Raw genomic sequence first — 14,499 nt, 5'->3', positions numbered from 1 at the left:
TTCCAAGATACAGAGCTGACCATAGCTTTTTGTTGTTTTGGGTCATTTTTTTGGCATCCCATTTTTGTTTGGATATAAAATTAAGGAAAGATCTTCATTCCCCCCCGCCCCGCAACTTAAATTATGTGTCATTCTTGTTAATTATACCATAGTGGATTAATCACTACTGTTGAGGCAATATCAGTTATTATTATTTAAATCTTTATAATTTTCTCTAAGTCCTAAATCTTATTAAATATATGATTAACTCATTTAAGCCCTGGCCAGTATGGCTTAGCGGTTAGAGGATTAGTCCCCAGACCAATGAGTCGTGGGTTTGATTCTGGTCAAGGGCACGCACCTCGGTTGTGGTTCGTCCCTGGCCCTGGTCAGGTCGTGTGTGGGGCAACCAGTCAATGTGGCTCCATCACATCAATGTCTCTCTCTCCCCCCCCCCCCATTCTATCTGATGATAGATGGAAAAATACCCTCGGGTGAGGAATAAAAAAACAAAAAATAATATATGATTAACTCATTTAAAAATGGTAAAATAGCCCAGCTGATGTGGCTCAGTGGGTGAGTGTTGACCCATGCACAGGGAGGTCGCCAGTGCGATTCCCAGGTTGTGGGCCCTATCCCCAGTGGTGGGGTGTGTGTGTGTGTGTGTGTGTGTGTGTGTGTGTGCAGAAGGCGGCCAGTTGATGTTCCCTCTCATCGATGTCTCTGTCTCTCTCCCTCTCCCTCCCTCTCTCTCTAAAATTAATCAAGAAAAATTATTTTAAAAAACATGATAAATAAGTTAGCTTAAGCTCACTTTAATTTTGTACAAGTAACCTATTAGACAAATTCTTAAAATACAATGTGTGTACTTCTTTATTTCATGTAATCTTTGTATGTACATTTATGAATTAAACTAATAGTTGGTTATAGTAATTTAATGTGCTTTGTAAACTGCCCCCAAATCTAGTTGTTTAAAAGAACAATTTAGTACTATTATATCTCACAATTCATAGAGTCAGGAATGCAGACAAAGCACAGAGGGAGGTCCGTCTCTGCTGCACATGTCGAGAGCCTCAGCTGGACTGGGGTAACCCAAGTGGATGAGGTTCCCAACAGCTGGGCACTGGCTGAGCTGCTCTCCTCTCCCCTCTTCCCTCCCCACTCCTCTCCTTCTCCTTCCCTCCACTCTCCTCCTCTCCTGCCTTCCTCTCCATTCTCTTCCTTCTTCACACAGTTGTTCCAGCATCGCACCTCAGAGTAGCCAGACTTCTTATATGCAGTTTATGGGCTCCAAGACCAAGGTGGACACCTCTAGTCTCCTGAAAGCTATGCCCAACACAGACAGTATATTTCCAGTGTACTCTTGGTCAAAGAGAGGAAGGCCTCTTTGCTAGTTTCTGGCCCCTTTATAGCTTTACCCTTGACCCGTTCACCACCAGGGTTTGAGATTTTTCACTCTGGGTTCCCCTTGAGGGACAGGTTCTGAGTTCCCAGGATCAGGGGAAAAGCTGGAGGATCCAAGGGAAAACAAAGGGGACTTCGTAGTCTCATCCTTTTTGAGCAAATGGAGACTCTCAAGGCTGAGGGAGAAGGAGGGAGGCTGAGGAACAGGAAGGGGATTAAGCAGCCAAGGGCGGAAGGAAGTTAGTGGAGTAGGTGGTATTCTAGAAGTTAAACTTCAGGTGCTTTTAACTTTAGTGAGTTAGGAACCACAAGCCATTTATCGAATTAGGTTCAATGGGCACAATATTGAGGGCCTGTGAACTTTCCAAGGGTCTATGAAAATATTTGAGAGCTTAAAAATTATTATTGGCTCTAGAATACAAAAAGAAAACTTGAAAAGACAAAATGAATACTTAATTACATGTCTATAAAACATACCTTTATGCCACTTGATCAAATGAAGTATATAATAATTATATAAAAACTTTAACATGGGATTTCAATATGTTTCAAGGTTTGATATGAGGACTGGAGCTTCCAAAAAGAAAAATGCTCTAAGGAGGGTCTACAAAGGTCTTAGAGGAACTTTGAATTCATTTAACAATCTAATGAAAGTTAGAAGTCCTTTCTACAGAAAAATGCTTTTAAATATCAAGGAGGCTTTAGACCCCAGGCTAAGAATTCCAGTTTAACGAGCTTTTATTTTTGTTTTTTATCCACACCCGAGGACATTTTTCCATTTTTTGTTCAGACAGAGTGCAAGGGAGGGAGAGGAAGAGAGAGTGGGAGAGAGAGAAACACCGACATAAAAGGGCCGGGGACAAACTACAACCGAGGTACGTGCCCTTAGCAGGAACTGAACCCAGGTCTCTCTGGACCGCAGGTCAATGCTCTTAACCGCTGAGCCAAACCGGCCAGGGCTTAACGAGCTTTTAAATTAGCTGCTAGTGGGGATATTGACAGGACTTCACTAGGAGAAAGAAGCAAGCAGTACAGGCACTTCCCAGCAGAAACAGGAGTTAATTTTTTATTCTCAGTTTGAGGGAAGATCCAAAGAGTAAGGTAGGACTGGAGCTTAGACCCAGGATTCAGGACTCCAGGCCTCCTCCCCTGGCAGTTGGAATCTGGTTAGTGAGGCTCACCAGGGGTCTAATGACCAGCAGTAGGATGCAAGATTAAATGGGCTTATCTTTGGATAAAAAAAAACAATCAATGAAAAATCAAGCATTTTCAATGTTGCTATAGTCTCCATTATTTTTTAAGTAATTCCATTAAGCTTATAAAATATTTCATTGAGTGGCCCTGGCCGGTATTGCTCAGTGGTTAGAGAGTCGGCCTGCAGACCGGAGAGTCCTGGGTTTGGTTCCCACTAAGGGCATGTACCTCGGTTGCAGTTTGTCCCTGGCCCCAGTTGGGGTCGTGTGGGTGGCAACTACTCGATGTGTCTCTCTGACATCGTTGTTTCTCTCTCTCTGCTTCCTTCTCTCCCTCCTCTTCTATCTGAAGATAAATGTAAAAATGTCCTCCAGTGAGGATAAAAATTTCATTGAGTGTATATGCCATCATTTAGTCATTTCCATTTATGTTAGGATTATAATAGTCCTTTTATTTACCTGCTTCCATCCACACCATCTCCAGATCTGAGTTCTGGCTTTATGTTGTCAATCTCTGGCTTAGAAACCTTCAAGGCTCCCCATGAATGAGCCAGCCTATAATTCAAATGCCTCTACAACTTGGCCCCACTCTAATTCCAGATGCTGCAAAATGCAGCCAAACTGGTTGAATTGCCTCCCAAATGTCTATTCTCATTCCTGGGTTTATTATTCTGCCTTTCACACTCTCCTGGAACATTCTCTCTCTCTCTCTCTCTCTCTCTCTCTCTGGAACATTCTCTCTCCCTGGAACCTTTTTTCTTTTTTAACAAACTGATCTAAGTCTATCCAGTTTAAGCCCCAATTTCTCTAAAAACCTTTTCTTTAATTCTAGCCTTCCCTGACCTTCTGAACTTTTGGATTACTTGCTTAATCACAAAATGACTTTTATACTTTTAAACAATTTTATGTGTGTTTGAACCACCTCCCTATAGCAATTTTCTTCAACTCGTTTTTCTTTTTTTTCTTTTTCTTTTTTCTTTTTTATAGCAGCTAAGTGACACTGGGTGAATCATTTTACATTCCTTCCCACACTGTACCCAGCCCTGTGCTGGGGATGCTGAATATGAAAAATAAACAAGATTTCAGTTATTGTAATCACCCATGGGGCATGTAAAAAGAGGTGGCCTCTAATTTTTCCTGTCATTCATTCCAAAGACAGAAACGGGGGAAAAAAATCTGTATATATACACCTAGGCCCTCTGAAATTATGGGTTCAAAACAGTTCATTCAGTATCCTGGCTCACTTGCAAATGTGAGCATTGCTCATAAATAGCAAAAAACTGAAAGCTATCTAAAAGTCCAATAAATAGCCTGGTTATATAAGATATGAAACAATGGATTATGTAACTTAAAAAATGAGGAGCTTTTTATGTACTGATATGGAATATCTAAGATACAGATGATCTCCAAGATATCTATTTCTATAGACAAAATGAAAAGTGCAGAACAGTTTGTGTTGTATGCTGCAGTTAGTCCCAATGAGTATGCTTAGACTAGCTCTGGAAAGACCTAAGAACCTGTTGATCTTGGTTACTTTTATAGAAGTGAATAGGAGGCCCAGAAGAGGGGAGATTTCATTGTATAACCCCCTAATTTTGAACTATGTTAATATATTTTTTATTTAAAAAATAGGAAATTAAAAGATATTATTAAATATATTTTTTATTCAAGGCTGTGGAGTCAAGATTTTGGTCACATTTCATCAGTTATCTTTTTAAGATTTACAGGACAGCCCTGGCTGGTTTGGCTCAGCGGTTAGAGTGGCAGCCCTCGAACAGAAGATTCTGGTCAAGGGCACATATCTCGGTTACGGTTCGGTCCTCAGCCCTGGTTGTGGTCCTACAGGAGACAGCCAGTTGATGTATTTCTCTCACATCGGTGTTTTTTTCTCTCTCTCTCCTCACTCTGTCTGAAGATAAATGGAAAAATATCCTCGGGTGAGGATTTAAAAAATAAAAAATGATTTATAGGACAGCTATGGTTTGAACTCACCACTCTAAATTTTTAAACTCCTTTTACTTTTAGCCAATTTTTAAAATAATTTTATCATTAGTATTTGTTAAAACTAAACGTTTTGGTCAAGCTATTTAGTATCAATTCCTTTAATATGTCAATGACTTTTGGCTGCTATTCACTAGTTACATCTTTCCATGGCCCGGTTTCCAGAATCTACAGTATGTTGAGTCTTCAGAAAGTGAAGTGCTGCCCTCTACTGGCCCTCATGATACTGACAACCTGAAAATTTCTCCAGTGATTTTAGACTGGGTCTGTTGGACTAAATTGCTTAGTGAAGATGATTTCAATCATCAATGTACATACATGTTTAATTAAATAAATTTTCTTTAGAATTTAAACAATTTCCCACACTTTCCCTGGCCGGTTTGGCTCAGTGGTTCGAGGGTCAGCCTGTGGACCAAAGGGTCTCAGGTTCGATTCCTGCTCAAGGGCATGTACCTAGGTTGCAGGTTTGAACCTGGCCCTGGTTGGGGTCATGCAGGAGGCAACCAATCAATGTATCTCTCACATCAATGTTTCTCTCTCTCTTTCTCTCTCTCCCTCCATCCCTCCCACCCTACCTTCAACTCTCTAAAAAAAACAAAACAATTTCCCACACTCAAATTAGTCACATATAAAGAAAATCAGATTGGGGTTGGGGGCAGCAGCATTGTCTGGTTCTGCTAGGAAACTTTAGAGGTCAGCAGTTTCCAAGCTCTGCTTTTATAAAAACTACTGTATTATATATATATATATATATATATATATATATATACACACACACACACACACACCACACACACATACATATATCATACATCCCAAATTAAACTAGATGAAACTGTTACCAGGATTTGACTATCATTTAAGATATTGCCTTCATCTCAGTACACTTACCTGCAGTACTACCTGTTTGGAAGTCCTCCTTCCCCAATAGGTTCGATCAGATTTCCAAAAATAAGTAAAATGTCCTACTTAGTCCCTACCCACCTCCACACCCAAGCCAGGCTTTTGAATAAACCATAGCCTGGAAATCAGCTACCTATATAATGTCCTTTCCAGGACATAATGCACATTTCCACATTCTCCTTTAACAGTGTACAGTGAGGCATTATTGAATGTCTAGACAAATGGTAATAATTCGTGACAAATTCTGGGAACCCTTCCCTTACCTGACTATTGTGCTCTGGGTTAGGTGTCCTTTAGTAACACTGCACACCTTAACATTTAACATTGTGTTTTCAGTAGTCACAAGTAACCCTTAACTTGAAGACACTAGGTTACAACAAATTATTTCATCAGTCATTTAAGTCATTATATATCTCAATATTAAATTCCTTTTAGCTCCAAATATTTTAACTATCTGGCAAATACTGTAATTGATATCATTCACTATGTGCCTGGTCTTGTCCTAAGCACACTAGACTCATTTTGTCATAACTCTTTTTTTTTTCTTTTCTTTACTTTTTTTTTTTATCCTCACACGAGGACATTTTTCCATTTTTTGTACAGATAGAGTGGGAGGGAGAGAGAGAGAGAAACATCGATGTGAAAGGGACACACCGAGTGGCTGCCACCCGCACGACCAACCAGGGCCGGGGACAAACTGCAACCGAGGTACATGCCCTTAGGGGGAACCGAACCCGGGTCTCTCCGGACCGCAGGCCGATGCTCTAACCGCTGAGCCAAACTGGCCAGGGCTGTCATAACTCTTTAAGGCCCTCCCAACATTCCCATTGAAGAAAACCAGCTAACTTCAACTTCTTGCAAAGCCCAAGGTCTGAACCATTATAAACCTACAGGGCTAATTTCTTAATCCAAAATTCCCACAAGTGAAGTTTTTACCTCCCTATTTTAAAAATAAGGCAAATAAGAAAACTTAAAACTATTGTGATATGCCCTGGCTGGTGGGGCTGTGTTTAAGTGTCAGCCCACGCACCGAAGGGTTGCAGGTTCCATCCTTGTCCCTAGTGGGGCCAGTGCCTGTAACATACATGTTTCTCCCTCTCTGCCCCCCTCCTCTAAAAATCAATGGAAAAAAATATCCTGAGGTGAGGACTGAAACAAAAAACAAACCCCAATACTTTTGTGATAAAAATGGTATCATTATGTACTGCTGAGGCCATCATTAATGGGTACAGAAATTATACTGAGATTAAGTCCATTATAAAAAATTACCTACCGATACAGCTTTTGTAATAGGTAGTTTCCCTTTTTGGGGGGCTAACGAGAATGCCGAACCGAATTTGTATTATGAATTACATTCACTGAATTTCTCAAAATGGAATATACAGTTCCCCTTAAATGTGGGCTTGAACTGTGTTGTATGGGTCCATTTATACAGACTGTATCCCTGGGTTTTGCATCTGTGGATGCAGAGGCCAAATGCATGCAGTGTTTTACACCATTTTATATAAGGAACTTGAGTATCCATGTAGAGTCCAGGAACCAATCCCCTGTGGATATTAGGGACTTAAGGATTAAGAACCAAGTCAAGCGCAAACTTTCGACTGCCTAGGGGCTCGGCACCCCAGGCCTCCTACGTTGTTCAAGGCACAACTGTACCACCTTCCAATTAAAGAGTCAAGAGCCAGGGGTTATCTTTCAAGCTTTTATTTAAGGGCAATGATCCAGGATGGCTTTTAGATCTTGTTGAAAGCAGCCACATCCATTGACTGCACATAGTCCTCAAAAGCAGTGATCCGTTCTTCCAGCATGTCTGTTCCAACTTTATCATCTTCCACTACGCACTGTATTTGAAGTTTTTTAATTCCATACCCCACTGGAACCAGTTTAGCTGAAAAGAGTATTAAGAAAAATCTTAGAGAAGTCCTGTTCATTGTCAAAGGCTGAAACGATGCAAATTCCCGATGCCAATTAAAAACAACCCCCCAAAATTGCTAATAAACTCACAAGAGCCCCAGACCAAGCCATCTGCTTGAATGCTCCTGACACACTCCTCTAACTTTGCCATATCCGTCTCGTCATCCCAAGGTTTCACATCTAATAAGATGGAAGACTTGGCAACAAGCGCAGGTTCTAAACAAAGTATAAGAAACAGCATTATTCAAATAATTATATTTTTTTACCCTAGTCCAAGACAGGTAACAAATCTTATTTCCAAATGGATCATCTTAGCCACAGAGAACCACAGAACACACCTCGTGTTTGTCACACACATGCCCACTTTCTGTTTTGCTAAGAAAGAGGTGTTTAACCGTGTAACAATTCCTTTCCCACAGAGGAATGCCACAGCTGCCACCATAGGAACAGCTGCAGACCAGTAGCTGTGGAAGTTTTAAGAACCACTTCTACAGAAAGTTTTGAAATACTGACCTACTCAGTAAATATGGAGGAAATTACTTTGGGGATTAAGCTTCAAAAAAGTTTATTCACACTACTATGAAATGAAAATAAATACAATTATAAAATAACCTACTTTTGGCTTTCTTTGACTCATACTGTGCAAGGCGTTCTTCTCTTAGCCTCTTTGCTTCTTCGCTTTCCTGTAAAAAAAAAAAAAAAAAATTTAATACACTTCGCAAAGCTAGTTGTTCCTCAGCTTAAAGATAGTGGGGTCAGTCATCTCAACAAATACCAGCTGTCAGAAAAAAGCAAATCCATCACGAACTCAGCCGAAAGATGGTGATTTGATTTTATTCATCATGTAACCAGTGAGAATTTTGTAACCAGGTGACAAAATGAAGCCAGGATTCAAATCCAGGCAATTAGGCCACAGAGTCTGCTCAAGCACAAACTTATAGCAATGTATGCCATACCTCCTCATCATCAGATCCAAAGAGGTCAATGTCATCATCGTCTTTACTATCTGCAGCACCACTTCCTGTGGTGTCTTCCACATTAGCAGGGCCATATTTGCCCAAAGCTTTCTTCACTCCAGGCAGGCTTAAAAACAAAAAATTTTTAAAAATTAATTATTAGGCTGCTACAATTTCCTCTTTCAGAAAGTACACAAGAAGTTGTTTTTATCACTATTTACCAGCAGAACCCATTTAACACTCCCGGGTAAGTACTTTAGTATGTCTAAACTCCTCACCCAACAAACATTGGTAGCATGTGAGATGTTATATTCAATACTCACTATGATTTACTCGTTCACCATGAATATTTCTGTTCTGAGATTTCATTAAGTATGCGCAATTCCATTCTTAGTGAACTGGAGTCCACTCCCCCAAACCTCCCCCTTGTTGGCAGTTCCAGAAGAATGGCCCAGGGCTGAACGAATGAGCCACCCTCTCACCCCAGAGCGCCCGGGTCAGGGTCAGGCACACTGGCCGGCAGTGTGGGGAAAGGGTGAATTGCTGTTGTCCATGGTCTACCTGGTCTGCAAAAAAATGGAGGACTTCAGTCTCCCGCCCCGCCAAAGTCACCAGAAATTTAGCTTACAATATCCCAACAAAACGCCGGGGGCCTGGGTCCACTTCTGTCAAGTGAAAATCCTGCCTTAGAGCTTGGAACGCAGTCTGTTCTCCAGACACGTACACAGGCGAATTTACCTGGCCTTCTCCTTTTCGTAAGACTTGATGTGGTTGTACCACCGCAGGGCATGGTACAGGTCGGCCGGGGGCGGGCCGGAGACGGCTTCAAACACTGCCACGTCCGCCTGCGACGGCACAAACCTGCCACGACAAAACTAGTTACACGCGCCGCGCAGAGCCAAGCCACACCACCATGAACACGCCCGCCACCTTAATCAGGGGGTCTCGCCCATCTGTCACGGGCCACGCTGAGCAGATTTTGTAAGAAGCTCCTTGGGATCGGGGCCCGTCAGTCCTGCTCCAGCCCGAGGCGCGCCTGACACCTGATAGCCTCCGAGACGGCCATTTTCCACGTAAACCGACAGGCTCACGTGTACGGAGCAAAGACGCGGCAAATGCTGCCCCTTCCCGGCCCTTCTTCCCTCTGAGCCCGCTCCCTCCCCAGGCCCAGACCCGGTCCCCCCGCCGGGCAGCGGAGGCCGCGCCACGTGCTCTCGGGCACCCCGCCCCAGCCCTCCGCTCACCCCTCGATGTAGCTCTTGTCCGCCAGGTAGTTGTTGAGCACCTGGAGTCCGGAGGGTCTTTTCAGGTCCCCGAAACCCATGGCGTCGGCCGATCCCGGAGCTGAGCGGTGGCAGAGGAAAGGGGAGCGCGGGCTACCGCCAACGAGCGCTAAGAGGGAAAAAGGGCCGCAAAAAGCCGGAAAATTCCTTATATAGAGACGGAGGCGTTTCCCTCCGCTGCCAAGGTTAAAGGTCAAAGTGTAGTCAGCTCATTCCTCAGCGTAAAAACCCGCGCTCTGAATTAAATGGCCCACAAAGTATCCGGGGGCCTTTCTTTGCGTTTGGAAACAAATTAATAAGAGGGGCATTTCTTAATTATACCTCCTCGGCCCCCGAAATTTACAAGAACCGCCCCTTGAAGCACCGGAGATGACCGAAGAGGCTCGGCCTCGCCTCCCGGTCACTTCCGGTGGGACGGCGAGTCCGGGCCTCCAATCCCCGCCTCCTCCCGGGGGCTGGGCCCTCCGCCCCGCCGTCTGTCAAACTGACGGAAATTGCCGAACTCGAGCTAAGCGGGAAGTTGTCGAATCTGAGGTTTCTAGTCCCTCCTGGCTTGCCGTTCTCCAGGACCGGCTGACGGAGTTAGCTGAGGCCGCCATATTGAATAAACAACTCACAGCCCAGGGGGTCGGTGTAGTGCAGAGTTCTGCCGAGTACGCTCGGCGGCTCCAGAGACAAGGTGAGGTCGTCGAGTTTGGGTGAGAAGGTTGCGGTGCCATGGCCACAGGAGTTTATTTCTTGACAGAACTTTCCTTTGGCCCAGGGGACGCATTCTCCTCTTGTCCTTGACTGGGCGCCGCGTCCCACCCCGCCTCCCCAGGAACTCCCGAGAGCCGGCCGGTGAGGTCTGTTAGCCGTGGTCTCCGGTCTGCTGGAGCAGAAAGGAGGAGGAGGCCCTGGGGGCCCTGGGAAGCACCGGCCCGAATATCGGCTTGAGGATGACCTTGCCTCTGCAGGGAAAATGCAGGACATGCCCCTTTCTGGAGAGGAGGTCGTTTTGTTCCCTGGGAGAGGACCTGTGTCAAGTGACATAGGCCTCAGGACAGCCTTCCCTCCCAAATTAGTGCATGGCTGGTACAGTGCATTATGGTTTAGCCTCTATTGCCTTAGCAACCGTCCACGCCTCTGGTGGTTTGTTTGTTTTTAGTTTTGTCCATTGATTGCGTTGTGTAGTCCTTTTTATTCCTTTCACACGCGGGGAAACTGAAGGGAAAGGCATACAAAGTTAGCCCAAGGTCGCACTGCGAATATCAAAGCTACACTGTTTCAAGTTCTTGGGGTCTAGTGCATGTACAGTATTGTAAGGTTATGGATCAGACACAACTCTGCTCAAAAACGGACTAGGGATATAGAAAATGTAACGCGAACTGTTTGTGTTGAATAAACATCAAGGTGATTTTTTTTTCCGAATGGTCTTTTTTTCAACAAATTGTATGTGCATCATTAAGCAGGGTATTATAATGTTGCCAGAGAACCGGCACTGTTTAATTCCTGGAAAGTGGATGTTACGTACAGGGATTGGACATAGAATTCATTTTGCAAATAGTTACTGAACATCTACTATAAGCTAGAAAGAAGGACATGGAGAAGAATTAAATGGGTGGTATGACTGGGGCATAGAAATTTTAGATAGGCTGGTCAAGGAAAGTCTCCTAGAGAAATGGCTTTTAAGTCAAAATTAGAAGGATGGAGAGGGGCCAGAAAGATCTGAGGGAGGAGCATTTCAATCTGAGGGCACACCTGGTGGGAAGAAGGGAGAGGCTGTGGGAACAGTGTGGAAGCCAGAGGCCTGTTAGGGAGCAAGAGACGATGGTGGCTTGGAATGGGGTATAGTACCTTGGAGGGGGAGAAGTGGAGAGTGGAGAATGTGTAGTATTGTCCCTTTAACAAAAAGTGTGGTTTCTGCGTGGTAGTTAAATATGTGTAAAGTACATATCATAGATCTGCAAATCTATATTTCTTATGTTGGTGCTATGCAGTATTGAATTTAATGCTGATTTTCAACAGCCGTTCTGGTGGATTTCCTACCTAAAGTGGGTGATATTTTTTTTTTTTTAAATCCTCACCGGAGGATATTTTTCCATTTATCTTCAGATAGAGTGGGAGGGAGGGAGAGAGAGAGATACAGAGACAGACATTGACGTGAGAGAGACACATCCATTGCACCACCCTTGACCAGAAGCGACCCTGAGACTCTTTGGTCTGCGGGCTGACGCTCTAACCCCTGAGCTGACGCTCTAACCCCTGAGCAAACTGGCCAGGGCAAGTGGGTATTACTTTTAAATTGTATTGGAGTCAAAATAATAGTATTAAAGTTTTTTTAAAAAATTTTTTTCTCTATTGATTTTAGATAGAGAAGAAGGGAGAGAGAGAGAGAAAATCGAAGAGAGAGAACATCGATTGGCTGTCTCTAGCATGCCCCTGCACTGGGGATTGAGCCCACAACCCGGGCATGTGTCCTGACCAGGAATCAAACCGGCGACCTCTTTGTGCATGGGTCAGCACTCAGCCACTGAGCCACACCAGCTGGGCAGTATTAAAGTTTTTACGTTGTTGTATGAAATACTGATTTGTGATTTTGAATCTGTCATTACTCAAATTCAGCAAATACAGGTTTACCTCTATATCAATAGATTTTAATAGGACAGATGCTCCTCATTCTGGAAATTGGTGATTAGCTTATTTGATGGTTATTTTCCCAAGGGGATGGTTCTGAGTCTGCAGAAAAAGGAAAGTGACCAAAGTGCATTATTCCTTGTCAGGGAGCTGGGTGGAATGAAGATCTATCTACAGTGTATGTTGATAGTATGAGAAGGAACACAAAAGAGGAGCACTTTAAAACCAGTCTTAAGTGGCTAATACTGCCTAACTTGACTTCAGCTTTAACTGACATTTATTCAGTTCTAATAACAGCCTAAGAAGCATTGTTTTCTTCTCTATAGATAAGCAGAAAGTCTCACTTACCAAAAGTCAGTCATTAGTAGGTGACAGACCTGATGTCTGCAAATTCAGTATTACAGATTTAGAATTAATGAATTTGATGAATTATTGAAATTTGATTGAATGAAATTCCCTAGTACACATCATCTATAATAGGTACGTGAAACTTGATGCTTAAAACTTAGGTATGTATATTATTTTCCACTCTCTTCACCTTTGAAATTCCTCATGTTGGTACATTCTGATCACATAAATTACATTTTTTAAAATTCCAAGTGAAAAATTATAATTTAGATGCTTAGCCATCTGATCAAGTGAATGGACAAAAACCTCTAAAAGTTCAGCCAACTTTTCTTTCTGTTTGCTTGTGTATGTTTTTATTTATTTATTTACTTATTTTAGGGAGAGAGAGAGAGACATAGAAACATCGATGAGGAGAACATCGATTGACTGCCTCCTGCATGCCCTCCGCTGAGGATCAGGCCCACAACCTGGGCATGTGCCCTGACTGGGAATCGAACCAATGACCTTTTAGTGCATGGGTCAACGCTCAACCACTGAGCCATATTGGCCACGCTTATGTATATTTTTAGTTGTGTTTTATGTAATCCACGTCCATATATTTCAGTCATTCAGCAAACCTTTTAGAGCAGCGTTTTTCAACTTCCAGCACTATTGACACTTTGGATAACTTTTTTTTTAATCCTCACCTGAGGACATTTTTTTTTTTTCAGATAGAGGGGGAGGAAGAGAGAGAGAGAGAAACATCGATGTGAAAGGGACACATTGAATGGTTGCCACCTGCACGACCCAACCAGGGCCGGGGACAAACTATAACTGAGGTACATGCCCCCAGTGGAAACCGAACCCGGGTCTCCCTGGACCGCAGGCCAACGCTCTAACTGCTGAGCCAAACTGGCCAGGGCGGATAACTCTTTCTTATGAGAGACTGTCTTGTGCATCATAGGATGTTTAGCAACCCTGGCTTCTGCCCCTAGATGCCTGTAGCTTTTCCCTAGTTGTGACAACAGTATGTCCAGACATTGTCAAATGTTCCCTGGGAAGCAAAATTGTTCCTCTGTTTTAGAGCTTCCTGTATGTCAGCCTTGGTGCTAGGCACTAAAGGTAAAAAGATTCATCTGGCTGTTGTGGCTCCGTGGTTGAGTGTCAACCCATGCACCAAGAGTTTGCCAATTTGATTCCCTGTCAGGATACATGCCCAGGTTGTGGGCCAGATAACCAGTAGGGGGTTTTGCAGGAGGCGGCCATTCGATGTTCTCTCTCATCGATGTTTCTATCTCTCTCTCCCTCTCACTTCCTCTCTGAAATCAGTAAAGGAAAAAAATTTTAAAGATTCAAGTCCTGGTCAGTTTGGCTCAGCGGTTAGAGTGTCAGCTTGCGGTCCAGGGAGACCCAGGTTCGGTTCCCGCTAAGGGCACGTACCTCGGTTGCAGTTTGTCCCCGGCCCTGGTTGGGTTGTGAGGGTAGCAGGTACTTGATGTGTCCCTTTCACGTCGATCTCTCTCTCTCTCTCTCTCTCTCTCTCCCTCCCTCCCACTCTATCTGAACAAAAAATGGAAAAATGTCCTCAGGTGAGGATAAAAACATTCAAGAAGTTCATAATACAGTGGAAGTAGAACAGATAATTGCAAATCTGTAAGATAAATGTACTACTCAGCACAGAAAATGGCACTCCAGACACTTCAAAGGATTGGGCTTGTGAGCTAGCTCAGAATATCTCAGCAGCATGTAGTATATAATTGCTCAGAACATAGAATATTAGAAGGCATATTGGTAGGAAGTGAAGACAGAAAGTTAGGCTTTATTTTACATAGCTATTAATGATAAATTGTTATTGAAATTTACTATATAGTAGTATTTTAAGTGTGATAATCTGTTGATAATTAAAAACAACAAAACTACCCA

At 43.3% G+C, this 14,499-nt stretch overlaps 2 protein-coding genes and 2 non-coding genes across 4 annotated transcripts in view; 1 reads left to right on the top strand and 3 right to left on the bottom strand.

Moving 5' to 3' along the window:
- Positions 1-7,170: 7,170 nt before the first annotated feature.
- On the bottom strand, positions 7,171-9,766 carry EEF1B2 (eukaryotic translation elongation factor 1 beta 2). The gene is made up of 6 exons (XM_036253757.1): positions 9,595-9,766; positions 9,089-9,211; positions 8,351-8,477; positions 8,011-8,077; positions 7,485-7,610; positions 7,171-7,368 (listed from the first exon to the last, which is right to left on the bottom strand). The coding sequence occupies exons 1-6, from the start codon at positions 9,672-9,674 to the stop codon at positions 7,214-7,216; spliced, it is 678 nt and encodes a 225-aa protein (XP_036109650.1). The 5' UTR covers positions 9,675-9,766; the 3' UTR covers positions 7,171-7,213.
- Positions 7,734-7,866, bottom strand: LOC118625925. Its single transcript, XR_004958775.1, has one exon. It is a non-coding gene; the product is annotated as a small nucleolar RNA SNORA41 (small nucleolar RNA).
- LOC118625920 lies at positions 8,170-8,246 on the bottom strand. The gene has a single exon (XR_004958770.1). It is a non-coding gene; the product is annotated as a small nucleolar RNA SNORD51 (small nucleolar RNA).
- A 480-nt stretch (positions 9,767-10,246) lies between the features above and the next one.
- Positions 10,247-14,499, top strand: part of NDUFS1 (NADH:ubiquinone oxidoreductase core subunit S1) — a 30,858-nt gene continuing 26,605 nt past the window's right edge. The window contains exon 1 of the mRNA XM_036253755.1: positions 10,247-10,312. The gene's annotated coding sequence lies outside the window, so the exon portion shown is untranslated. The remainder of the gene's footprint in view (positions 10,313-14,499) is intronic.

Source organism: Molossus molossus, unplaced genomic scaffold, assembly GCF_014108415.1.
Source record: "Molossus molossus isolate mMolMol1 unplaced genomic scaffold, mMolMol1.p scaffold_m16_p_11, whole genome shotgun sequence".
Taxonomy (NCBI): domain Eukaryota; kingdom Metazoa; phylum Chordata; class Mammalia; order Chiroptera; family Molossidae; genus Molossus; species Molossus molossus.
The sequence above is the reverse complement of the archived record's forward strand: the minus strand, read 5'-3'. Positions and strand labels throughout refer to the sequence as shown.